Here is a 24,489-nt window from a genome sequence, read left to right on the forward strand (position 1 = left end):
GGAGCTGCATCTCTGTCGTGTTTCCCTCTTGCTTCTGCTTCTTCTGCTAAACCCGCCCAGCATCGACGCATCCGGCCAGTGCGTGCCCCGCGTGCAACGAGCGCAGAAGAAACAAGTTGGAAAAAAAAAGCTGGACAAAAGACTTGAAGCTGCGAATCGAATCTCCATCGGGCCTCTGCTCCAAACCAGCATCCGCGCAACCCGCAAGGCTATGCTCTGAGACCGCTGAGCTGGTGCGCGCTCCCGTCCTGTCCGTCTGTCGCTCCAGCCTCGTCCGTCGCCTTTTTGCCCTGCTCTGATCCGATCCGAAACTGAAGCTCCTTCTGTTGGCGTGTAGCGCGCGCCGCTCCACCTCTTTTCGCGCGACAAATCCCCCGAAGCCTGACCTGACCAAACAGGCCTGTGCATCACGCGGCCAACATGAGTCTCCCATGTGCGTTTACTGTCTTGTCTTGTTTTCTACGAATCTCTCTTTGTCTTTGCTGCAGTCAATCCCTGTTTCCTTTCCCATCTTGCGTCTCCCTTTAATTCGCCGACCTGGCCTTGCTCTCTTTCCATCATCCCAATGGGGCCAATCAAACGTCCCGAATCGAATCGGTGACAATGGCATCACATCCGATCGATGGCTAACCAGCATCTGCCGCAGTGTCCTCCGACGAGAACCAGCGCTATACCGCCATCATTGACGACATACTCTCCACTGCTGATCTCGAGACCATCTCGCGCAAAAAGGTCCGCCAGGGCCTGGAGAATGCTCTAGGCGGAAAGGACTTGAGCGAGCAAAAGGCAAGCAAACAAAACACTCGGGGAGTAAATAAAGCATGCCCTAGCTCTAAAACTAACCCGCCCGGCGTGTGTTCTAGGATGCCATCAAGAAGCTGATAGAGGAGCGCTTCGACGCCGTCTCTGGCGCTGACCAGGGCGACGCACCCCCTTCTTCCATGCCCGATGCCCCGAGCAACAAACGGTCAGCCACCAATGGCACCTCGTCGCACGACGACCCCTCTGCATCTCCCGAGCCGGCCAAGAAGAAGACCAAGCGGTCCTCGTCCACCGAAGATGCCGACGCCCGCCTGGCTGCTCAGCTCCAGGCGCAGGAAAACAGACTCGCGAGGAGCCGTACCACCCGCGGTGGAGGCGACAAGGCGCGATTGGCCAAGAAGAAGAAGGCCCCGCGCAAGAAGAGCGCCAAAAAGGTCGGCGACGACGATGACAGCGAGGTGGACGCCAGCGGAGACTCTGCTCCCAAGCGCAAGGCTGGCGGTGGCTTCCAGAAGCCCTTTATCCTGAGTCCTACCTTGTCAGAGCTGTGCGGTGAAACCCAGGTAAGAGCAAAAAAGAATAATTGGTTTAGATTATGTATATATGATGTGTACTCTGTACTGACTCGGCTTCTTCTTCTTCCCCCTTTCTCTAGCTCTCTCGTCCTCAAGTCGTCAAGAAGTTGTGGGAGCACATCAAGGCCAACGATCTTCAAGATCCCAAGGACAAGCGCCAAATTCGCTGCGACGAAAAGATGCAGGCTGTGTTCAAACAGGCCAAGGTCGACATGTTTCGCATGAACAAGGACATTGGGAGCCACCTCTACCCGGTGGAGGAGTAAAAGGGACTCTGACCTGCTCCCAAAAACACTCTACTCTACTCTACATCACATCATTATCATTATCATCACTTGAACCGGTAGCACCCAAGACAAAAGGCAAACAACCTTTTGTCACATGCAGTGGGGTTCTGGCGCCCGGTGGCGTATTCGGGGTTTTTCACAAGGTTGGTTTATCATCTGTCATCTTTCAAGTACAATTTCTTTGGGAGGGAGGGATGGATGGACGAAAGGTGGAGGAGGGATAGCAACGAAATCAACCGGGTTTTCAAAGTATCGGAAACGGGACGGTGGAAGGGACTAAGGAAGGGCAAGATGGGAATCTCGATCGACCCATGGTGTTTTTAAGCTGTGGTTGGGTTACATTTTTTTTTTTTTGAAACTTTCAAATCCTTTGGCGTTCGATGACAATCAAGGCCCTGAAAGGAGAAATATATCAAGTGCATTTGATTTGTGGAGTGTGCAGTGTCTGTGATGTTGATGTTGATGATTAACTTCCATATATGTGTTGAAACTGTACATGAGGCAAGGGAGATGTGGGTGGGTACTACGCCAAGCAGATGGTATTAAAGCTGCATGGATGGTTCTATCTTATACGTGTAAGTGATGTTTAATGTTCTATACGTGTATTTCCCCAGGGCTATGTGTGGCTGTGATTAAATCCCAAGAAATGAAATGATTCCACATGGCCAACCTCCTTGCCACCAGATATCGCGGCCTTCACTACACCAGACAAAGCCCAAAAGGGGAATTGCATGTAATCAATTCTACATCAGGTACTGATTATATGTAAAGCATCTTGCAAGGCACACGTCACTCCACGGACAATTCAATCAGTCATGGAAATGTGACACAAAAAGGAAAGTCGTCGAAATACCGGCTCGTCAGCCTCATTCTATTCTCCGATCCCTCAATTAACTCTCAGCCTCAGGGGACTACTAATGAATACAGCTTGGCCGAATGACTCCCATTCTTCGGATAGGCGAAATTGCTCCCAAACAGCAGCTGAGTCATCAGGCGGACAGCTCGGAGCTTGATTTGGCAGCACAAAAAATCCAAAACACACAAAAAAACAGCCTTGCTGGGCGAATTCCGCGCCGCTGATTGGCCCGCGCCAGCTCCAGGGTAACAAAACGCCCCCAAAACCAGGCCTTAGCAACTTGGCCCCCCCCCAATTGCGCCTGCCTCGTTTGTACAAAACCCCCCCAAAAGCTGGAGGGGCCCAAAAGAGAGGCCAAAAAAATCGCAGCCAAAACTTTTGTGACGAGCGCAGACAAACGATCCTTTTTTGTCATCTTCAACTTCAATCGTTGCGTCTTTTTGCCACTGTTTGGCTGTTTGGCAGGCGTCACAACATCTATTTTACATACATTTTATCATATAATCTTTGGCGACGCTTGACATTGTCATTCTTCTCCTGTTCTTCTTACGTCGATCCATCCAGCTTCTGTGGGGGGAGCAGCAGCAGCAGCAGCAGCAGCACCGACAGCTGAATTACGGCTTTGATCTAGAGGGGGCGAGACAGGCAACAACAGCCTCTGTAGACACGCATAGACACGAATTCGACAAACCCCTCCCATCGCATCGAGATTGTCTCTACGGAGACTTGCGACACGCATCCCACATCGAATACGCATACACCTACGCTTTCATCACAAGCATCCACTATGTCGAGTGCTGAGGGAACATCTACAACCACCGGCCGAAGCGACGGCGGCTCTAGAGGACGTGGCCGTGGTGGAGGAGGTGGAGGCGGCGGTGGAGGAAGAGGAAACCAGGGCCAGAATCGAGGCGCCAAACGAGGAGGAAGAGGCGGCGGCGGCAATCGAGGACAGGGACGAGGTCAAAAGGGCCAAGATTCTGCTTCAGCTGCTACACCTGACGCTGCTGGCCAAGCTGGACTTGCAGCGCCGGCAACTGGGATCAAGGAGAACAAGGCTGCCTTGGCGACTGCTCCAGAGCCCGACGACGATGACGATGCCGAAGTCTGCTTCATCTGCGCCAACCCCGTTGCCCACCACTCCATTGCGCCGTGCAACCACAAGACATGTCATATCTGCGGTCTGCGCATGAGGGCGCTGTACAAGACCAAGGACTGTGCCCACTGTCGTGTACGTTATTCCATCCATCTACCAGCCCCATCGAAATGTATATGTATACTAACATAATTCTATAGACGTCAGCTGCGTTTGTCATCTTCACCGACGATGCCGAAAAGAGATTCGAAGACTACACAGACAAGGACTTCACCACCACCGACAGTAGCATCGGCATCAAGTACACAAACGAGGATATTGTCGGTGACACCGTCCTCCTGCTGAGATACAACTGTCCAGACGAGTCGTGCGACTTTGCCGGCCTGGGCTGGGCCGATCTGCATCGCCATGTCAAGTCGGCGCATCGCAAGCGCATGTGCGACCTCTGCACCCGCAACAAGAAAGTATTCACCCACGAGCACGAGCTATTCACCGACAAGGAGCTGGAGAAGCACATGCGCCACGGTGACGACAAGCCGGGTGCTGCCGATCAGACGGGCTTCAAGGGTCACCCCCTGTGCGGGTTCTGCGGCGAACGGTTCTATGACGACGATAAGCTGTTTGAGCACTGCCGCATGAAGCACGAGCGTTGCTTCCTCTGTGATCGCAGAGACTCGAGACAACCCCACTATTTCCTCAACTACGAAGAGCTGGAGAAACACTTTAAGAAGGATCACTTTCTGTGCTCTGACCGGGGATGCTTGGAAAAGAAGTTTGTCGTCTTCGAGTCTGAACTGGATATGCAAGCGCACAACCTCGCCGAGCATGCCGGCAAACATGTGGGCCGAGATGCACGACTTGTCGACATCTCTGCCTTTGATATCCGCCAATCTTATCAACAGGAAAGACGTGGAGGAGGAGGAGGTGGTGGTGGTGGTGGCCAGCGAGATGGAGAAGGACGATCGCGAGCGAGAGGAAGAGGCAACAGGGGAAGGGATCCCAACGAAGACAGCATATTGCCCACCGTGTCGTCTACCGTTCCTCTACGGAGAGACGAACTCGCGTTCCAGCGGCAGATGGCCATCGTCTCGGCACCCTCAGGCTCCAACCGGACGTTCCGTGGCCAGCTATCGGCCCCTACTCCTGCTCCTGCTCCCTCTACCGCCCCCGTAACCCCCACTCTCGCACCAACACCAGCTCAAGCTTCGACGGCTCGGAATGCTGCTCAGGCACCATCAAGGCCCCGGAGCGTTGGTCCAGGCGCCGGCCCCGCTGCTCCCACGAATGCCATTGAGAATCTCAGCCTTACCGACACTGCCAACCTCTCGGCTGATGAGCGAGCTCGTCTCGTTCGCCACGGCAGCGTCATTGAGCGAGCCGCCAACCTATTGGGCAACGACTCACATAAGATGGCGGCATTCCGTAGTCACATCTCGACGTATCGCCAGGGAGGCTTCACAGCACCCCAGCTCGTCGAGGCTTTCTTCACACTCTTTGCCGATGTTTCCTCCACTGCCCTTGGAACCCTGGTACGAGAGTTGGCAGATCTATTCGATGACAAGAACAAGGCCGACAACCTTAGAAAAGCCTGGCAAGATTGGCGTGCCATCAACGAAGACTATCCTAGCCTGCCCGGCCTCGGAGGCATGCAAGGAGCAACGTCGAGCTCCAGCGGATGGGCAAGTGCCGCGGCCACAAACACAAACTTCACCGTCGTCGGTGCAAACCAACGAAACTCAACGAGGGTCTTGAAGCTCAAGAATAGCACTCGGTTAGGCGGCCCGGCACCCAACCCGGTGAGAAGTGTTCCTGGTTGGGTCCCGGCATCCTCGTCCTCCAAGCCGCCGTCTTCATCAGCGTTCCCCTCTCTACCGCCGCCATCTTCATCATCATCATCATCATCAGCCGCCGCACGTGTGGCCTCTAGTGCATCTGCTCCATCTTGGACAGCCTCGTCGTCCTCGCAGTCGACGCAGTCTCGGGGACGGGGACCTCCGCCACCCAACACCCGCGCCGAAGACGCTTTCCCTGCGCTCCCTGCGGCACCCAAGCCACAGACGACCATCTTTGGATACGGCAAGGGCCGCGGCGTGAGGCGGGATTTCGGCCAACAGGAGTCGAACTTCCAATGGGGAGCTGCGCCGGCATCGTCGTCTGCGGCAGCTGATGTCGAAGAGCCTGAGGATGCTGAGACGACGGGAGGCAAGGGAAAGAAGGGAGGAAAGAAGGGCAAGAAGCAAATTTTGGTGCAGTGGGGATAAACAAAAATAAGGGAGAATGTCGTCGTTTTGTCTCACTTTCTGGGATACTGACTATTGTCATCTTTTGCATCACCTTTTGTTTTTTATCCGTGGTTTTCTTTGATAGGATCTGTGTGAAAAGCACTTTGGCTAGGCGTTGGGTTGGTTAATTTCCCAAAATCGTCTGGATAAATGACTGAAGAGCGCTATTATGCTGGTCATTATTAGGATGAGAATAAATGTGAAATAAGACAGATGTATACAGAATAAAGAAACATGTCACAGAATACCTAGCAGCAGTCACGGAGTACAGTACTTAATTTCAAAACCATTGCATTGTATGATTGAAGGTGAAACTAATACAATAAAAAGAAAGAAAACAAAAAGAAAGAAAAAAGTCAAACGCTTTTATGCTGCCATATGCCATAACAAATACACGACAAAACCCGCTTAGCCATGCGACACACGACAAATATCTCAATTACAAAGAATTTTTCTCCTTTTTTCCCATCTAAAACCCTTTTTTCTTGCCCCCTGATACCCCCTATAATCCAGCAGGCTCATAATACTCTCTGAATCGATCCGTATTCTCCCACTGGAGGTTATACACCACATTCCAGCAAGTAAGCAACAACATCGGAAACCTGACCGTCCAATACGCAAGGTACCCATCAGGCAAAGACCCCACGCTGCGCTTCAGCGAGTCCGACATGTCCTCATAATGGTTCCGCTTATTGCGAAGCGCGCGCAGCAGATCAAGAAGCTTGTTGCCAGTGTACTTGCGCTGCTTGCCGAGCGAATCGACAAACTCGCGCGTGAGCACCTTCAAAAAGTCTCCTCCAATGACATCCGCGGCATGTCTCTCCAATTCCATCAAGGCCGGCGACGGGGGGTCGCGAACCTCCTTCTCGAGAGAGTCCGAGACGTCGCAGAGGAAGGCTAGGCGCTTCTTAGGAGACCAGAAGAAAGGGTGAGCCATGACCTCTCGCGAGTCGGGCCTCTGCTTGGGAGCTGCCTGGAGCATCGAGGCAATCAAGTCCTTTGCCTCATAGGCGAAGTCGCCCAGTGAGTCCAAGGGCTCGAGGTCATAGATGCCCTTTCGGATATTCACCTCCCGCATATATCGGTCACCACAATCAAAGGGGTGAGACCCGTTGGTCAGCACGTAGAAGAAGACAAGCCCAAGAGAGAAAATGTCAATGGCTCTCGTGGCTCGTCCCCCGTTTGGCGTGGTGGCGTCTCCAACCAGGATGGTGTGTGAGCCACTATGCGTACTACTATCCATGGCCGCAGGATTCTGTCCGTCGTCATCGAGAAGGAGTTCAGGGGCACGCCAACCAGACGTTCCAGCTGCCCGACCTGTCGTTGCTCCAAATGAAGATTGTCGATCCTCCAATTTCTTGCAAAGACCAAAGTCGGAGACTAAGAGCCTGGGTCTGCCTTCCTTGTCCAGATTAACTAGGATATTTTGAGGCTTCAAATCTCGGTGAACAATGCGCAGCGAGTGTAGGTGACTGATGCCGTTGGTGATTTGATACAACACGCCGGGTAGGTCCTTTTGTCCAGCCTTGGCGAGATCGCCAAAGTGATATGGCTTCTCAATTACGTCGGCCAATGAGGCGGCACAACGCTCCAAAGCAATGTAAAGGAAGTCACCGCGCTGTACTTGTGAGTAGTATCGGATGACTGCGGACATCATGTTAGTAACTTGGTAAGTAAGAGCTGTCATAGGATAGAGTTAATATTTACCATTGGGATGATCGTCACTCTCCCGCAGCAATTTGGTCTCCCGTGTGGCAATATCGTAGAACTGTATCGTCATTCTCTTGACGGCAACGTCCCTGCCATCAAACTTGCCTGCAAAGACGACGGTGCCGTTGCTGCCCATGCCAAGCTCCACATCCGTATCAACCTCGATATTACCCATGCTGATAATGGAGCCAGTGACGGCTTGCATGTCGTTGTAAATGGTCATGACATCAGGCTCCAGGCTTGGCCGATCGCCAAGCTTCTTCGCATTGCTAACAGCCTCGTCTACTGTTGTGAGGTCTGCTTCATCATCACGCGATTGGGAGCCATCAGCAGGCCGAGCCTTTCTGTGTTTGACACCGCCACGGCGGCCTCTATGAGCCTTCTTCTTCTTCTCGGGCGCAGAACCATTGGAACCATCCTGTGATTGCGTATCCGGAGCAGCAGCATCCACTTGCTTGGCTACTTCCAACTCTTTATCTTCTGCTTTATCGCTTGGCTCTAATGACTTGGAAGGATCTTGAGAGTCTTTGTCTTTGTCTTTGTCGTCCGCCTTGTTTTCTACCTTTGGTTTAGGCACTTCTTCCACCTTTTCATCTTGAGGTACAGTTCGCAGAGAAGAAAACTCTCCATCTTTGTCATCAGCAGATTCGTTTCCAGCATCAGCATCTAGAAACAAAAAGGGATAAACATCCTTGATTGTACCATGGGTCCTGAATCGGTTATACGACCGCCGAAGCTTCTTTTCATTGTATATCAACGAGCCGATCAAAAAGATGATGAGGACAGGGTTGCTGACGAAGTCGATGACACTGTTGGCAGCACTCTGTGGAAGAGCCTTGACTTTGGTTATAATGGTGGGCTCCTCCGAAACGGTATTTGTCATGGCGTGAGCATTGTTCGAGGCGTTTTCACTTTCCAGGTCGTCGTGATACTCATGATACTCGTTGAAAGGACCATCAGGAAGCGTTTCCTGTTGATCTCGGTCGCCTCTCCGCAAGGGATTCAGAAAGTGAGTGCCCACCAGCGCCTTTGGCAATTCGGAAGCGTTGTTGAGATCCATCTCCCACCAGTCGCGTTGCGAAATCTGAGCCATAGGGGCATCAATAATCAGCGGATACGCCCGACCAGACAGCGCATACCAACTGCCACCTTCGGTCTGGTTGAGGAAGATGCTGTTGCTTCGCATCTTGGCAATAGTCTCGTCGCGCGTTGGCATAGGAGGTTGAGGAAGAGCAACGAGCTCTGGGTTGCTTTCTACCGTCACTTCCCAAGATCGGCAGACATCGAAAACGCGGGCCACGGGAGACGAAAACTTGTTGCTGAAGAGGGGCATGTCATTATCCGTCCGGGAAGAATCGAATGCGTAAACCCTGCCGTCGTGCTGACTGGTGATGTATTGGCCATCCATGGAGGCATGGTATTGGTGATAGAGGTCGCTGTCAAAAGTATTCGGTCCCCACTCGGAGTACTTCAAGGTTGCAATGGGTCGACCATCTCGCCTCTGGATTCCCACCGTGTACTCGGTTCTCCCCAGGGTAATTGTGCCCATAGAGCTACACTTTTCGTCAAAGGCATTGGGCCGCAGGCAGCTGTCACCTTCGTTAACCTGAGAGCCGCCAGAGCCAAACCATTTGAGGACGTGTCCGGTAGCCGCGTCAAGCGTCACCATCGTCGTCTTCTTGTCTCCGGTATATACAACAGGCGGCTCCTCGCCCGCGTACGGGGCAAGATCTTCCACGAGCCGCTTCATGGTGAACTCGGTTCTAACGAGCCCCGCACCGGAATCTGGAATCCATATATAAAGCCCTCCATCGCGGCTTGGTTCGACGGCCCAGATGTAATGATCCACCGGGTTGTAGTCGTCGTCGAGGACGGAATTGTTTGTTCTGTAGTGTTTTGTTTCCACCACTGGCTGGTCGACCTCGAGGTGCCAGCGTAGCCGACCGGTTTTTCGGTCGCTGGCATAGAGGTCTCCATCGACGGTCGCCAGAAGAACAAAGTCTTCAACTTCCCAGTCCTCCAGACTCCGCGCATTTTGCGGCGATGCCAACCCAGAAGCGCTGGGCCAGTGTTGTCGTGAGGTGTGTGGTGCTCGAACGGACTGAGCCGGAGCTAAAGTTGCGAGGGCGCTCGCATCGCTAGGGACTTTTATGTAGTTTGATTTATCAGATTCTCTGCTTGGTGATTGATTTCGGTTCTGGGCCTTGTTGGAGTAGTCGTAGGGGGCCCGTCGATATTTCTGCTGCTGCGGAGGCAAAGGGGTCGACTGCTGTTGCTGTTGCTTTTGCTTTCTGTTGATGGTGTCGAACTTCGCTTCGGCGTGTACGTCTTGTGCGGCCTGGGCGGCCTGGGCTGAGTACCAACGGTTGTTGGTGTCGTCGGATAGTTTGTCAAGAGGAACATCTCCTCTCTGGGAGTGAATTCGGATTTGTGGCTGCAGAGGCTGCTGCTGAGCGTCGGCAAGTTGGAGCCATGGTAAGAGGATAAACGCAAAAGCTATGAGGAGCTTCTGCTGCTGAGCGGACCATCGTCCTTGACCCGGGGGCCGTCGAATCATGGTTGAGACGAAAGTCGGTTGGCGGACAACGGATCACATGGGGAGCTGCAGGCTAGAGGCTCTACCAAGAGAGAGGTAGAGGCTGTTTACGATGCCAGAGAAGCCATTCCCGGCCGGGATGGAAATGGATGGAATCTCGCGTCGTGCCTCAGGGGGAGGGATTAAGAAAAGAAAAGCTCGAGGCCCAAAGAGAGGAGGCTGGGCAGGGACCAGTTCCCGCGCGGCAGCCAGGTAGGAAGTCGCCGAAATGACTCGTCGCTCAGATAAAGACAAAACTCCAGGTCGAGAGAGCTCTGCAGCGGGATATCGAGGCCGTCGTGGGTGATAGTGATGAGGAGACGTGACGCAGGCTGTGGGTTCGATGGCTGTCGGGGTAAGGTAAGGATAGTAGTAGTAGTTTTGTATCCACAGATGAAAATAAATGGACCAAGTCTCTCTTCTTCCCCCTCTCGCTTCTTTGTGTGTAGTCGTGATACCAGGGATATGCGCGTCTGCGTGGTACACGATTCAGTATCTGTACCAGCACAGCACACAGCACAGCACAGGTTCCGTCTGTCTGTCGATGCTCGTAAAAGGGACTCAGAGACTCAGGAGAAGGGCGATGAGGAGAGGGAGAGGGAGAGTGGCTCAGATTAGTCCTCCAGAATCATCCAAGATGGTGTGGTGCGGGTTTGTGGGTTGGCCCGACGCTTGGCTGGGTACTTGTACGCGGTGCCAGTCGCTTAGCGAGTTCTCCGCCCGCGCGGGTACCGCCTCAGCAGCACATCGACAGCGGGCCCAGAAGTACACTGGGCGTATCGGTACGTGTTGGCCAGCAATCCCCACGTACCGTCGCCAGAAAAACCCCCTTGCCCATCCCATCCCGGCTCTCACCAGGGCTGGATCCTCAAACGTGCTCAGCAGCCAATTGCAGAGATTGGTGCGAATAAGAATCACGGCTCGCCCAGAGCTTGCCTTGCATTCCCTGCAGCCCACCAAAAACAACTTGACGCAGGCTGTTTAAAATTGATTGCCGGTCGCGGCTTACTTACAGTATACAGTATACGAGAATGTATGTACAGTCCAGGTTCCGGCATACGTGTGCACTTTTGATGGACTGTGTATTACGAAGCACACGCACGCTTGCGGAATTGATGGAACAAAGCAAAGCATCCAGACTCTCAACGCACTGACTCACCTGACTAAAATGCTGGGTAAGATACAGTAGTGGATGGCGCGGTGCCGTAGACAGATGGGCCAGATGCTGGCTGCCGCGCTTTTTGCCTCCCCCTGGGGCTAGAGGAAAATAAAACAAGAAAGCAGAGAAAAGAAAATCACAGCATCAGTAAAAGGCGAGGTGGGAAAAAATAATACAAGCATGAAACAAGGTTAAGAAGCATCAACGTTGGTGGTGGCAGTGGTGAGCAAGACAAAAAAAAGTAAAAGTACTCCGTGGCTTCTTCTTCAAAACACTTGTCATTATTTGTGCCAATTTTCCGTAAAAAAATCCGGTGGAAATCTACCCATACATACGCGCAAAGCACTCCCGGAATGCCCATGCTAGACAAAAGAGAGAGACCTAGCCATCTACCCTATCACCTCCTCGCTCTCTTCCAACACATCCTCCACAATCTCCTCAATCACCCGATCGCTCTCGATGCTTCCTCCTTCGGTGCCCTCCATCTCCTTGGTCTTTGCCTCTAGCAGGGCGGCGTGTGGATCCAATGGGAGACCCAGCACCTCCCGCTCTTCCACCACTTCGGCTTCGATCTCCGCACGCCAAGCATGCCACTCGTCCAGGACGCGGCGACGGGCCTCGACAACTGCGAGGTCGGCTGACGCACCGCGGTCGGCGTCTTCCTGTTCGAATACTCTGCTGTACTCACGCAGGTTCTTGCGGATCTGCTTCTGCTCATCTTTTGACAGCAGTGTCGGCGGTCGAGGCCGCCAAGCAAACTGCTTGAACTTTTCAACGGGCTCCTCGCGCAGGGCCTCACCCTTGAAGTCGTAGATGTGGTATCCATTTTCCATCTGTGATTATTTATGTTAGTCAGCTTATGCACAAAAAAATTACAAGTTACACCTTGTGTGGACACGATAACACGTACCGCATGCTTCCATGCTGATGCCCACGTGGCAACGAATCGGCCTGAGGGATCCCACTCCACATCTGTGACGCCGTAGTGATCGGCTGTGTTCATGAGCTGCAGGTTAGCAGTCAGGTCCTTTGCTGACTCGGGCTTCTCGCCCTCAAAGTCGACGTCGTAAAAGTCGAGGTCGGAGCTCTGCTGGTTGGCGATGGTGGCAATGACGACAAATCGGCCCTTTGGTGACCAGTAAATGGCATTGCTGTTCTTCTTGTCCAGAGTGCGCAGCAGCTTGAAGTTGCCGGCATAGGGGCCCTTGGATTTTTCGGGGCAGAAGAAGGAGACGGATGTCTTGGGAGGGACGGCAGTAGGGCCAACGGGCTCCGTGGTGGTGATGAGAGCAAATCTATCGCCCTTGGGCTCCCATGCAAAGTTGATGACGGTGTCCTTGATAGTATCAACGACCTCGACAGGGATACCCTTCTCCTTGACACGGAAGATCTCCAAAGTCGTAGCCTGTGACTTCTTTGACTTGGAGTGTCGGTCGACCTTGACACACAGGTAGGCGGCATCCGACTGCCAGTGCAGCTTGGCGTCGCTGACGTTGAACAGGTTCAGGCTTCGCACAACCTCCTTGGAGGGGATGCTCATCATGCCGACCTTGGCGGGGTTGCTACCAGTTCCGGGCTGCCAGAAGGTGAAGAGCTGCTCGTATGTCTTGACGCCCTCGCGCTGGGGTGTTGCGGGGGCCCAGTCAAAGTCAACCACGCCTTCAATCTTGATGCTGGTCTTGTCGAGGAGGTTCATTCGAGGGAGCTCGTAGACGGAGATGGAGGCACCAGGAGTCAGACGAGCAACGTACTTGTCGTCCGCGGACCACTTGAACGCAGGCCACTGCATCTTTGGGGGAGGCTTGCCCTCCTCTCCCTTGGGGGCATCCAGGTTGGCGAATGATCGGAGAGGTGTAGCGGTCTCAATGTCCCAAATGACATAGTTCTTGCCCTCATCGTCAACAGACAGCGCAGGGTGGCCAGTCTCGGGGATTGAGATGGGTCTGTTAGACCAGGTAACAATGTACTTTTCATTCGGGGAGAAGGCGACCAGGTTAACAAAGGGATGAGCAAATCGGGCGGCACGGGACCAAGATGCGCCAGCCCACAGCTGAACACCCTGCTGGTGGACTGAAGTCAGGTAAGTGCCCAGAGGTGACCACTGGAGGAAAGCCTCAGTCCAGTGCTGGCGATCGACAATGTTCTCGGGCTGATCCTTTTCGTTGTTCCAGAAGACGCCGACAGATTCACCACGGTACATGACGAACTGGTCTCGGCCACGGCCAGAGGGATCCTTCAGCCACCATCTCAAGTGCTCCTTTTCGGTGAACTCTTCGATAACGGGGGGGACGTATTTCTCGTCAACTCGTCCTTCTCGGCCATATCGCTCAATGTCGGTAATCTTGTTGACGCGCAGGGTGTGCTTCTTGTCCAGGGGAACGCCATCCAGCTGGCGGGTAGCGGCAGCGGCCTCAGCAGCTGAGGAGTATTCGACAAATGCGAAGCTAAATCCCCCCAAACCAACAGTCAAAACCAAGTCCCAGAATCAATAAACAAAAGTAAACCAGAGGCCCTGCTTACCGCATCGACTTTCCATCGTCGCCCATGGGCATGTGGATCAGCTCCTCCTTGGTCTTGCCAACAGTGTTGAGCTTCTTCAGCAAGAATTTCACCAGCTTTGGCTTCTGGTCCTCCGTGACCTCGGGAAGGCCATCGATGACCACAAAGGTGTCGTAGCCCAGCTCCAGCTGGACCTCGAACTTCTCGCGCAGGTCAGAGATATCAATCTCATCTTCGTTGAACTCGTCGTCGTCGAGGTCAGCCTCGCGCAGCTGGTCGAATGAGGGCGCCATGATGGGAGGAGGGGTGCCGAGATTGCCCCGCTTCGGCGCGGCAAAAGTTGAAGATTGGGGAGCGGCTCAGGGGCTTCGTTTTTGAATCTCCAAGAGAGGAGGATCGAGAAAAGATTCTGGCGTTCGGCCGGTGCGTTCGAGGCGCAGGGCGTGGGTGTTTGGTGCAGCAGGCGACGGCGGGACTGCAGACGTGGATTTTTTTGGCGGCGATACCCGAACCACAGCACAAATTTGTTGTTCTAACTTTGAACAAAGTGTGCGGCGGAGAAGCGATGTTCCTGAGCCGCGAATTCTCCGACAGAGGGGCAAGTCACGTGGCCGCGTCTTTGCATGGTGGGGGTTTTTTGAGATGGCGCTTTGCAGGTAAAGGAGAGCTCGGCGGCGTCGTCAGGAAAAACAGGCACCAAGGAGTGCTTCTCTTCAGCTTGCAGGCCAGCCCGATATAGCCTCCTTTTACGTTCCATTGTATCTTATCTTTCGGTTGTCACCAGCAGTTCATCATGGTATGTCTCACTGTCACTACCTATTACACACGGCTCGGCTTCATCTCCAGCTGCTTCTTCTGTTGCCCAACTAAACTAACATCTGCTAACAATCTCCCCCGCCATACAGTCGTTCTTCCCGACCCAAATTTTCGAGGAGGGCACCATTGAGGAAAAGGGCGAGAATGCGCGTCTCGCTGCCTTTGTCGGTGCCATCGCCGTCGGTGACTTGGTCAAGAGCACTCTTGGTCCCAAAGGCATGGACAAGATCCTTCAATCTGCGTGAGTGCCCGTCCATTACAAATCCCCAGCCAACCTGCCCCTCAGCCCCTGAACTGACCCGTCCTTCCATCTAGTTCCACCGGCGATATCATGGTGACAAACGACGGTGCCACGATCCTCAAGTCAATAGCCCTCGACAACGCCGCCGCCAAGGTGCTGGTCAACATTTCAAAGGTTCAGGATGACGAAGTCGGTGACGGCACCACATCGGTTGCTGTGTTGGCGGCCGAGCTTCTGAGAGAGGCCGAGAAGCTGGTTGACAAGAAGATCCACCCTCAGACAATCATTGAGGGCTATCGGATAGCCAGCCAGGCTGCTCTCAAGGCACTTGAGGAGTCTGCCGTCGACCACAGCAAGAGCCCTGAGGCCTTCCGAAAGGATCTCATTGCCATTGCGCGAACAACCCTCAGCTCCAAGGTTCTGTCACAGGACCGTGACCACTTCTCCCAGCTTGCCGTCGACGCGATCCTCCGTCTGAAGAAATCATCCGACCTTAGCCACATCCAGATCATCAAGAAGGCCGGAGGAAAGCTGAGCGACTCCTACCTGGATGAGGGCTTCATCCTGGACAAGAAGATTGGTGTAAACCAGCCCAAGAGGCTGGAGAAGGCAAAGATCCTGGTCGCAAACACATCGATGGACACAGACAAGGTCAAGATTTTCGGTGCGCGAGTCAAGGTCGGCTCAACTGGAAAGCTGGCAGAGCTGGAGAAGGCCGAGAAGGACAAGATGAAGGCCAAGGTGGAGAAGATCAAGGCTCACGGCATCAACTGCTTCATCAACCGCCAGCTCATCTACAACTGGCCTGAGCAGCTCTTTACCGACGCCGGAATCATGTCTATCGAGCACGCCGACTTTGATGGCATTGAGCGACTGGCACTGGTGACTGGAGGCGAGATTGCCTCCACCTTTGACCACCCCGAACAGATCAAGCTTGGCCAGTGCGACTTGATCGAAGAGGTCATCATTGGCGAGGATACGCTGATCAAGTTCTCCGGTGTGGCTGCTGGCGAGGCATGCACCATTGTGCTGCGTGGTGCTACAGAACAGTTGCTTGACGAGGCCGAGCGAAGTCTACACGACGCATTGGCCGTGCTTTCGCAAACTGTCATTGAGCCCAGGACAACCCTGGGAGGTGGATGTGCCGAGATGGTCATGGCCAAGGCTGTTGAGGGTGCGGCCACACGGATCGAGGGTAAGAAGCAGGTGGCCGTCTCCAGCTTTGCAATTGCTCTCCGACAGCTGCCCACGATTCTGGCCGACAATGCTGGATTGGATTCCGGTGAGCTGGTTGCGCGCCTGCGAAAGGCCATTTATGACGGTCTGACTACGTATGGTCTGGACCTGATGACTCCCGGTGGTGGCATTGCGGATATGCGTGAGGTTGGCGTGGTTGAGAGCTACAAGCTGAAGAAGGCGGTTGTGTCATCTGCCAGTGAGGCAGCAGAGGTAAGAGAGTCTTTTTCCATCCCCCCAGACACCACGGTTACCCTTATATGGCATTGTGCTGACACCCATGATACAGCTTCTCCTAAGAGTCGACGACATTATTCGGGCGGCCCCACGGAGACGAGAGCGCATGTAAGAGGCTGGGAGAGTTGGAAAAATAAAGCAAAAAGTTCAGGCGCCACGGATCTCGACGAGATAGAAGCTTAATGTGGATTGTAGCGATACCATAGACGCATGAACATGGACTGACAAAATACAATGCCATGAACAAGAGCCTTTCGTGTTGCATCTGGTTGATAATTAATAGCGTCGACTTCAAGGCGTGAATCTGGTGGCGTGACCCAGGATTCACTTCTTCCTCACTTTTAACCAACATTTCTGTAGCCGTACTGCATTTTCTCCCGGGTCTTATCCTTTACTTTATATTCCACTTGACAAATATTCTTTTATGCTCATTCATCCTCACCAATCACCACACGAATATCTAACCAACGGTTAAGGCAGAGAGCCCGCTTGCTCTTCGTTCCTCTGTAGAGCAACAAAGCAGCAGCCAAAAAAAAAAAAAAACACACATGAAGATGGCGAACTCAACCAACGACGTCATATCTATCGAATCATCCGATAGCGACTCAGACTGCCAAATTGTGGAAGTCATTCCATCGCCTCCTAAGCGAGGCAAGAACAACTCAAGATGGCAGAAGAAGCTTTCCAGCAAGACGCAAACGAGAAGCAGAGAGATGACGATGCACCAACTAGACAAAGTCGTTTATGAGGATCGTCCCAGCATGTCATCGGCATCGAAAGGATACGCAAGGCGTCCGGGCGTGGATTTGACGGCAGCGGATTGTGGCCTCCAGGGTACGAACTCCAAGACGGATCATTTGCCTGATATAGAGCCAAACAATGCCGATGCGGTGCCGCATATTGATCTGGAGGATCCTTTCTCTGTTCGACAGTACATTGCCGACGATTCGAAAGCAGCGAGAATTTCATTTCCATGCTTGACGCAAAGTGTGGACTGCACACAAGACCCTCATTTCGAAGACGGCGATGAAGATGAAGATGAAGATGAACATGGCCAACGGAGTGCTCGTTCTAGGTCTGGCTCTACGGCGACTCTCGACTTTTCTCCCGAAAGAGAAAGCTACAGCGACTCGGACAAGAATACGCATAGGATGTTTGGCGAAGCATCCGAATCAGCAGAGTTAACTGATACAAGAGACTGTACGACGGTGGATGCTGATACTATGAGAATGATGCTGCATAACAGTGGCTACCTTACGCCGGCTGAGGAAACCTCATCAGAAAGGCCGGATCCCTGTGTCTTGAAGATGGAACTCCAAATTGAAGAGAAGGCTCTTGAAGGAGATTCGTCAATTGGGCCGATAAGTGCTACACTACAACCTCACAAAGAAGCATCCAAATCTGGTCAACAGCTTCCCCAGGCAGGGAGATGGGACTCGGTCGTCAACGTTGCTGCCTTCAAAGCTCTACCAGGGCCATTGTTTACTCGGCCTAAACAGACACTTGATGTGGTTACGTACGAGTCCATGATGGAAGAGAGGGCAGCAGCACAGGAGGCGAAGTAGGGGAGAAAAGAGAGCATGCAATAATGTAGCATCTTGTTGACTTGAGCTTGTTGGAGTTGGTAGTTGTATGTGACACAGATGGGTTGACATTGACATAAGGTGGCAAAGACAAAATTGAGAGGAAGAAGATAATGTTATGTACCTAGGTACAAATGTGTAGACCATGGATATTACAATACAGGGCACTGAGTATATTTGCAGTCCCACATTGAGATGTCGTGCCATAGATACCTCTTGAGCTCTAGTCCTTTATTAAGTATGGAGCATCATCTACTAATGCTAAGCAAAATAGAATTTCTCACATCCCACTTATATGTGCATGTAAGCCGGCATCGCCTCACCATGAAGGGGCTCCTTCTCAGCCATGCCCTTGTGGGGGCGACCAGGACTATTTATTTCCCAAGCAAGGGACTCTGGACGTTCTGAGAGGATCTAGAACGTGAATTGGCCCAGAGCTACGATGAAGACATTGCAGACAGTAATAAGAATCAACAGATCATGTAGATATTAATAGCAATATGGCATGTGTGTCCCGGCATGTCATTGATATACTACTAATAGTAGTACATGAATCTGCAAGACCAGACATGTCATAATCTAAAGGTGCTATTCTTAGGCAGGCGAGAGTCTGCAGACAAGCGAAAGGGAGCTATAGCAATTTAGAATTCGCCTCGATAAAACGTACAAGGGAGAGCCATGTGGGAATTGTGTCGCGCTGGCGGTGAAGCTATTCTGGTTCCTGGTAGGGCTGACTGTATGTATACATGTAAGTTGGGGATAGTTTTGAAGTTGGTTGGCGTCTGACTACAATCAGTAAAGATAGCAGTAACGCACTGCTTATACAATACAGTCAGTCCATCTGAAGCTCTGCTGATAGCGGTTGATACAGCCAGCAAGGATACAAGTTGCACAGTCTTGCTCGGCCCCCGAACCAGCCGAGATTGAACTTCATCTCCACTTGGTCAGGGGCTTGCTGATGCGACACTGTGGTGCGGCCGCGAGATTGCAACCACACATACCGTGTGAGGAATGATAGATAGCTAGGAGGGCCCTGGGCTAGTTGTTTGAGAGGATGGGAGTGCTGAATTGGACATTGGTGCGTGTCAGATACATTGCAGACTTGATGCTTGTATCTTGACTAACAAGACAAGCTCATGTGAATGGTGCAACAACAGCATGAGGTAACACAACACAGCACAGCATATCCTTTCCTCTCTCGGGAAATACAAGCATGAGCACACACACACACACACCACATCCCGCTCGGTACTTAGTAGCTGTAGATAAGGTAACCGAAGCAGCCCAACGTCAGACATACGCACGCAGTCTTACTGGCGTTGTAGCTGCAGCATCACCATCTGCATGCGTCTGTCCAGGTTCTGGCTTAGTTCGTCCACAGGCGACTCCGCCCTGAACGCGATCAAGTTACAAGCCGCGCTTGTATCGGCTACAACGCACAATTGGAAACGGGGCTAGCACAGACACAATGCAGCGCCTGATTGCACAGCAAGCCTTGCCCCGAAAATACAAAATACAGCGCTGCAGCAGGAAAAGAAGGGGCGTCGCTAGCCTTGCCAGAATGCTCACGGCCAGGTACCCTGTACCAGCTCCCAGATTATTGCACATGTACCCAATCCCTCCTTGTTTGAAGCATCGATTTGGCGCCTCCTTGGCTCGTCATTCCCTCGATCCTCCGCAATTCTGCATCTTCTCTCTCGTCCTTTTTTTTCTAGATTCCTTCTTCAGCTTCTTTTTCTGTATCCCTTCCACACTCGTTAGATCAATCATCGAAGCTGAGAGCTTTCAGTCGTTTTGCCTCTCGTATTCTTTGGTTTTGATACTTCGTTTTTCTCTCTTTTCTTCTCACATTCATTTTCGTCGTCTCTTCTTTTTTTGCTCAATTTACTACTGCACAGCCGACCTCTCGACCCTGCGAGGATCAACGCTGTTTCAAATCTCGAGACATCTCTTGTTGACAGTACCGATTACACCCGCGGAAGAGCATCAACTTTGTCGCACTTCACAGCGTAGACAAACAACAACGATCCGTCGTCTTCTCTCTCTACTACCGTCCCCGCCCTCCCATCCGACCTCCTCTATCCTCTTCCCACCGCAGACGAAACGAACAGGGCAGCTGGTTGCCCTGTTGATGCAGCAATGATTCGCGATCATGGCGTTGGAATTGGCATCATCAACGGTGGCTTGGAAACGGCCGCTAACCACGCCACGATCCATGGCCACGCGAGCCCGGATTCTCCTCCTGGCATGACCACGTCCAAGAGCTCCAAGTCGTCCTCGTTCCATTCGCTCAACAGCGACGACGCCAGCGTCCTGTCCGACGTCGGCCACTTTGAGGACATTGGTCTCAACGACGACGGTGTCACCCCAAAGGCTGCGTTACACAAGGCTCGCGGGCCTCGAGACCTTGCCTCTGCCAAGCGGGCGCCGCGCTCGAAGCGGTCGTTTCCCAACCTCCACGGCACTGCGGCGGCATCGAATCCCCGGAGCACCTCTCTTTCGTCCTTTGCCGATCCGCGACCCGCGACTCTCACCAAGGGATACTCGACATCGTCCGTCCCTCCGGCTCGCCGCCATCGCAGCACCAGCCCGGGCCTGACGCCCGACCCTCGCGACCCAAGTCTCGCCGGCAAGCCACGACGGGGCAGCTGGCAGGTTAGCCGCGACCGCAAGTCCATCTCAGAGCTTGAGCAAGAGTGCGACGACGATGATGACGATGACGACGACATTCCCGACGGCCTGTTTCTCGACAACGTGCCCATTTCCCCGCGCCCACAGAGTGAGCGACCTGCCAGCCGGCCGCAGTCCATCAAATCCGTGTCTCCATCGCCTGACCGCCGGCGCAACAACCGAGTTCGCAGTGTTGGCAATGGCACGCCTCCCGTCGCCCAAGCGCAAGGCTCATTGCGATCGCCAAGCTGGAAGACCGATGGCGATAGGCCGCCCCCGAGCCCCCTCCGAGGCAAAGCCCGCAGCTGGACCATTGCGCTTGCAGACTTGAATGCTGATACAAAAGACCTTGTGGAGAAGCTGGAGGAGCACGCCGATGAGATGCATGAAATCGAAGCCAAGAAACATGGTGCACGACCCAATACATGGAACCCGAACCAGTCTGCGAAGATGGAGTACGAAAAGAAGCAGCGAGTCAAGTCGTCCTTTGCAGAGCTTCCTCCGCTACGCCGCTCCAACATCATGATTGACCCACTCCCCATTTCCAAGGAGAAGGAGGCCGTCCTGAGCCGCACTCGACCGTCGTGGCTGCCACCCAAAGATCCCGCCGAAGAGCGACGCCATCTCCGTGAGTATCAGAAGATGATGATTGCCAGTGTCAAGGCGGAGGAGCGCCGTGAAGCAGCGCGAAAGAACAAGGTCGATGCAAGGGACAACAATGCGGACAGGGCCATGCACATTTGGGAGGACGATATTCTTCCTCGATGGAACCAGGCTATACGCGAAAAGGCGACGAGGGAGCTATGGTGGAAGGGAGTGGCTCCTCGCAGTCGGAGATCTGTATGGGCAAAGGCCATTGGAAACGAGCTTGGCCTGACGGAGGCATCTTTCAAAGCAGCCTTGACCCGATCAGAAGAGCTGGAGCAGAGAGTCAAGACGGACAGGGGCGATGCAGAGGATTTGAGGCGCGTCAAGTGGTTTGAGCAAATCCGCAAAGACGTCGCCGAGAAGACGTGGAGGGAGCTTCGAATCTTTGAAGTAACCGGCCCGCTTCACCAGGGCCTGGTAGATGTGCTGAGAGCATATGCCATGTACAGGAACGACATTGGCTATGTGTCAGGATGTAACGTGAGTGATGCCTTTTCTTTCAATCTTTCTGCCCGCGTCATGCATAAAGCGTTGCTAACTCATACTTGACGAAAACAGACTATAGCCGCACTGCTCTTGCTTAATCTACCAAATCCCGAAACCGCATTCATTGCGTTGGCCAACGTCCTCAACCGACCTCTACCACTATCGTTTTACACCTTTGATCGCGGCGCGCAAGCATCGGCATTCCACCTCGTGCATGACACACTCAAGATCAAGTCAAATTCCCTCTACGAGCACTTGACCAAGACGGTGCCGGGCGTCCAGCTTGACCAGTACCTTACCAACATTTTCACCAACCTCTTTACGGCGCATTTGGCCATTGACGAAGCAGCAAGGCTCTGGGATGTTTACGTTTTTGAGGGCGACACACTCCTGGTTCGGGCAGCTGTTGCCATTCTCCTCAACCGAGAGATGGACCTGATGGGAAGCAAAACTGCGGAAGAAGTGAAAGCCGTCTTGTCCAGAACCAGCGCAGGCGCCTCATCGACGCGAGCACTAAGCGAAGTCGGCGCCGAAGATCGATTCATGCAAAGCGTCCGCGATGCCGGAAAACACTAAACGATCGCTTCATTTCATTAATTTCCTCTCATCTCTTCATAAAAAACATGAGCGAAGCAGTGGGCTTCTTTTCTTCATGTTATTTTGCATATCAACTCACTATCTAGGGGCCTCACCTCCCCCCAGACATATTGATGCCCACGACATTTTTCGGTCTGATTCCCGGGTGGTAATGTATATCAAGACATAGAAACGGAGATAAGGGTTGGCTACGTGAGGTTGGGCGTTGGTCAGGTTTACAGTTTTGGGAGCCCTGGTTGAGTAACGCTGAGAACGTTTCTCTCTTTTTTATATTGTTGCTTTTCTCTTCGTTCTTCGTTCTTCTTTTTTTACTATTTTGAGAAAGAAAATTGGCGTGAAATTTATATCAAAGCTTAAGCGAGCAAGGGATTTATCATATGGGCACGACTGGAGCTGGCCAATCTTAATCCGTATTATTAGTGTCTATTCAGTCTTTGCTTTAGAGAAGCGGACAAAATTGACTTATATTTGGGTTTCCAACTTGTATTTTGCCTCTTTATTTCACCTCGCCTGTACAACTACAATAATAGCTTAGTATTACCATACGAATATGAGATGAAACATTCACAAAATACATGCAAATGCAAATAAGCTCACTTTTATGCTTGGGCTGTTGTGCAGATGATCAACTCGATGAGGTGAGGTTGACGGAATCAAAATCAGAGTCACGTGCGCGGAATGTGTGGGCTTTTACGTCAACGCTCCGTCAACCGCGACAAACTGGCGTCACGACTGCTGGGACTGGACAAAAATAGCCCTACACACTCGCTTTACAACGCCCTGCCTCGCCCATTCTCTTTGCTTCCGGCATCAAGTGTCTTGTACAGTACAGACATATACAATTAAATAATCACAAACAGCTTGATACCGAACAAACTGCTCCATGCCGTCGGGGTACAAACATGGAGACACTCCGGCAAAGGCCATGGTGCGAGGCACCATTTCCTATCTCGAATCCCAGGGGCTGCCGGTGAACAAGTCTGCCATCTTCCGCCACTTTGACTTGTCCCGATCCCAGGGCTATGCGGCCCTCCATGCGTCACCAACGCCCAAGAGCGACGACCCGGAATGGGGAGAGACGCGAGGGCGGCCCAGCAAGATTGCCGACTCGGACCTGCAAAAGATGGAGCAGATCCTGTGGGATGAAAAGTATGAGGATGTGAGCCTCAACTGGAGCGGCCTAGCTAAAGAGGCTGGTTTGGAGATGAATTGCAACCGGCGGACGCTGCACCGAGCCATGGGGACGCTGGGCTATCGCCGGTGTCTTGTCTGTGGGCGGATTCACACGCACAAGCGGCATCGGGAGAAGCGTTGTGACTTTGCGAGAAAGGCCCTGCGGACGTATCCTGTTAAAGAGGACTGGCGCCGCGTCCGGTTCAGCGGAGAGCTGCACTTTGGCTTTGGGCTCGACGGGAGGGTGCGCCTTGCCCCTCGAAGCGGCGAGAAGCTGTGCAGCGGGTGCGAGCAGGAGCCGGGCAACGTGTGGCCCCGGGACGTCAGGCGCTTGCACGCGTGGGCGGCGGTGGGCTACGGCTTCAAGAGCGAGCTGGTGTTTTACGACTCGTCCACCAGCCCCAAGGGAAACGGCGCCATGTCCATGGCCGACTACTGCGATAAAGTGCTCGACAAGGTGGTCAAGCCGTGGCTCACTGCTTCGGGGCCCAATTCGTTTGTGCTGGAGGAGGATGCAGATGTGTTTGCCCACGGGAGCGCGAGCAAGATCAACCTCGCCCAGCAGTGGAAGGACACGCACGGGCTGCGGTGCACGTTTAGTTGTGGCGAGAGCCCCGATCTGAGTCCGCTGGATTCTTTGTGGCCGCCGAACAAGCAGTGGACGTCGGAGCTGCTGAAGGACTGGGAGGACGAGACGTTGAAGCAGGCGGCGAGGGAGGCGTGGGCGGGGTTGGGTCAGGAGAGGGTGAATATGTGGGTGGATGCGATGCCGCAGAGATTGCAGATGGTGGTGGAACTGGATGGCCGGATGGTGTCCTGGTGAATGAGGCTATCCAAGCCGAGGAGGCTGGATGGTGTTGTCGTGAGTGAGACCATCCAAGGTGAGGAGTTTCGGATTGTACTCGGAACTTCGGCGATGTGGTTCCTGGGCTGAGCTCGGAATGGTGGGCTGGAGATGGAGATGGTGAGTCTTTTTTCTTTGCGGAGATTTGAAGCGTTTT

At 53.1% G+C, this 24,489-nt stretch overlaps 8 protein-coding genes across 8 annotated transcripts; 6 read left to right on the forward strand and 2 right to left on the reverse strand.

Annotated features, from left to right (window-relative positions):
* Nucleotides 1-420: 420 nt before the first annotated feature.
* On the forward strand, nucleotides 421-1,603 carry T069G_10281 (SWIB/MDM2 domain-containing protein; the record flags this gene model as incomplete). The annotated part of the gene is made up of 4 exons (XM_056177491.1): nucleotides 421-433; nucleotides 647-786; nucleotides 864-1,325; nucleotides 1,418-1,603. 4 exons carry the CDS (start codon nucleotides 421-423, stop codon nucleotides 1,601-1,603), a joined length of 801 nt encoding a protein of 266 aa, XP_056023781.1.
* A 1,664-nt stretch (nucleotides 1,604-3,267) lies between these two features.
* Nucleotides 3,268-5,837, forward strand: T069G_10282 (uncharacterized protein; the record flags this gene model as incomplete). The annotated part of the gene is made up of 6 exons (XM_056177492.1): nucleotides 3,268-3,711; nucleotides 3,777-4,195; nucleotides 4,247-4,745; nucleotides 4,806-5,372; nucleotides 5,418-5,492; nucleotides 5,544-5,837. 6 exons carry the CDS (start codon nucleotides 3,268-3,270, stop codon nucleotides 5,835-5,837), a joined length of 2,298 nt encoding a protein of 765 aa, XP_056023782.1.
* A 523-nt stretch (nucleotides 5,838-6,360) lies between these two features.
* Nucleotides 6,361-10,125, reverse strand: T069G_10283 (ribonuclease 2-5A domain-containing protein; the record flags this gene model as incomplete). The annotated part of the gene is made up of 4 exons (XM_056177493.1): nucleotides 6,361-7,166; nucleotides 7,221-7,502; nucleotides 7,566-7,986; nucleotides 8,032-10,125. 4 exons carry the CDS (start codon nucleotides 10,123-10,125, stop codon nucleotides 6,361-6,363), a joined length of 3,603 nt encoding a protein of 1,200 aa, XP_056023783.1.
* Nucleotides 10,126-11,691: 1,566 nt separating this feature from the next.
* On the reverse strand, nucleotides 11,692-14,094 carry T069G_10284 (eukaryotic translation initiation factor eIF2A domain-containing protein; the record flags this gene model as incomplete). Its single annotated transcript, XM_056177494.1, has 4 exons — nucleotides 11,692-11,804; nucleotides 11,883-12,135; nucleotides 12,213-13,746; nucleotides 13,823-14,094. The coding sequence occupies 4 exons, from the start codon at nucleotides 14,092-14,094 to the stop codon at nucleotides 11,692-11,694; spliced, it is 2,172 nt and encodes a 723-aa protein (XP_056023784.1).
* A 500-nt stretch (nucleotides 14,095-14,594) lies between these two features.
* On the forward strand, nucleotides 14,595-16,443 carry T069G_10285 (TCP-1/cpn60 chaperonin family domain-containing protein; the record flags this gene model as incomplete). The annotated part of the gene is made up of 4 exons (XM_056177495.1): nucleotides 14,595-14,597; nucleotides 14,707-14,858; nucleotides 14,933-16,307; nucleotides 16,384-16,443. 4 exons carry the CDS (start codon nucleotides 14,595-14,597, stop codon nucleotides 16,441-16,443), a joined length of 1,590 nt encoding a protein of 529 aa, XP_056023785.1.
* Nucleotides 16,444-16,885: 442 nt separating this feature from the next.
* T069G_10286 (uncharacterized protein) lies at nucleotides 16,886-17,896 on the forward strand (the record flags this gene model as incomplete). Its single annotated transcript, XM_056177496.1, has 1 exon — nucleotides 16,886-17,896. One exon carries the CDS (start codon nucleotides 16,886-16,888, stop codon nucleotides 17,894-17,896), a length of 1,011 nt encoding a protein of 336 aa, XP_056023786.1.
* Nucleotides 17,897-20,053: 2,157 nt separating this feature from the next.
* T069G_10287 (rab-GTPase-TBC domain-containing protein) lies at nucleotides 20,054-22,294 on the forward strand (the record flags this gene model as incomplete). Its single annotated transcript, XM_056177497.1, has 2 exons — nucleotides 20,054-21,712; nucleotides 21,791-22,294. The coding sequence occupies 2 exons, from the start codon at nucleotides 20,054-20,056 to the stop codon at nucleotides 22,292-22,294; spliced, it is 2,163 nt and encodes a 720-aa protein (XP_056023787.1).
* A 946-nt stretch (nucleotides 22,295-23,240) lies between these two features.
* On the forward strand, nucleotides 23,241-24,311 carry T069G_10288 (uncharacterized protein; the record flags this gene model as incomplete). Its single annotated transcript, XM_056177498.1, has 1 exon — nucleotides 23,241-24,311. The coding sequence occupies one exon, from the start codon at nucleotides 23,241-23,243 to the stop codon at nucleotides 24,309-24,311; it is 1,071 nt and encodes a 356-aa protein (XP_056023788.1).
* Between the last annotated feature and the right edge of the window lie 178 nt (nucleotides 24,312-24,489).

This window comes from Trichoderma breve (assembly GCF_028502605.1).
Source record: "Trichoderma breve strain T069 chromosome 7 map unlocalized scaffold00007, whole genome shotgun sequence".
NCBI classification, from domain to species: Eukaryota; Fungi; Ascomycota; class Sordariomycetes; order Hypocreales; family Hypocreaceae; genus Trichoderma; species Trichoderma breve.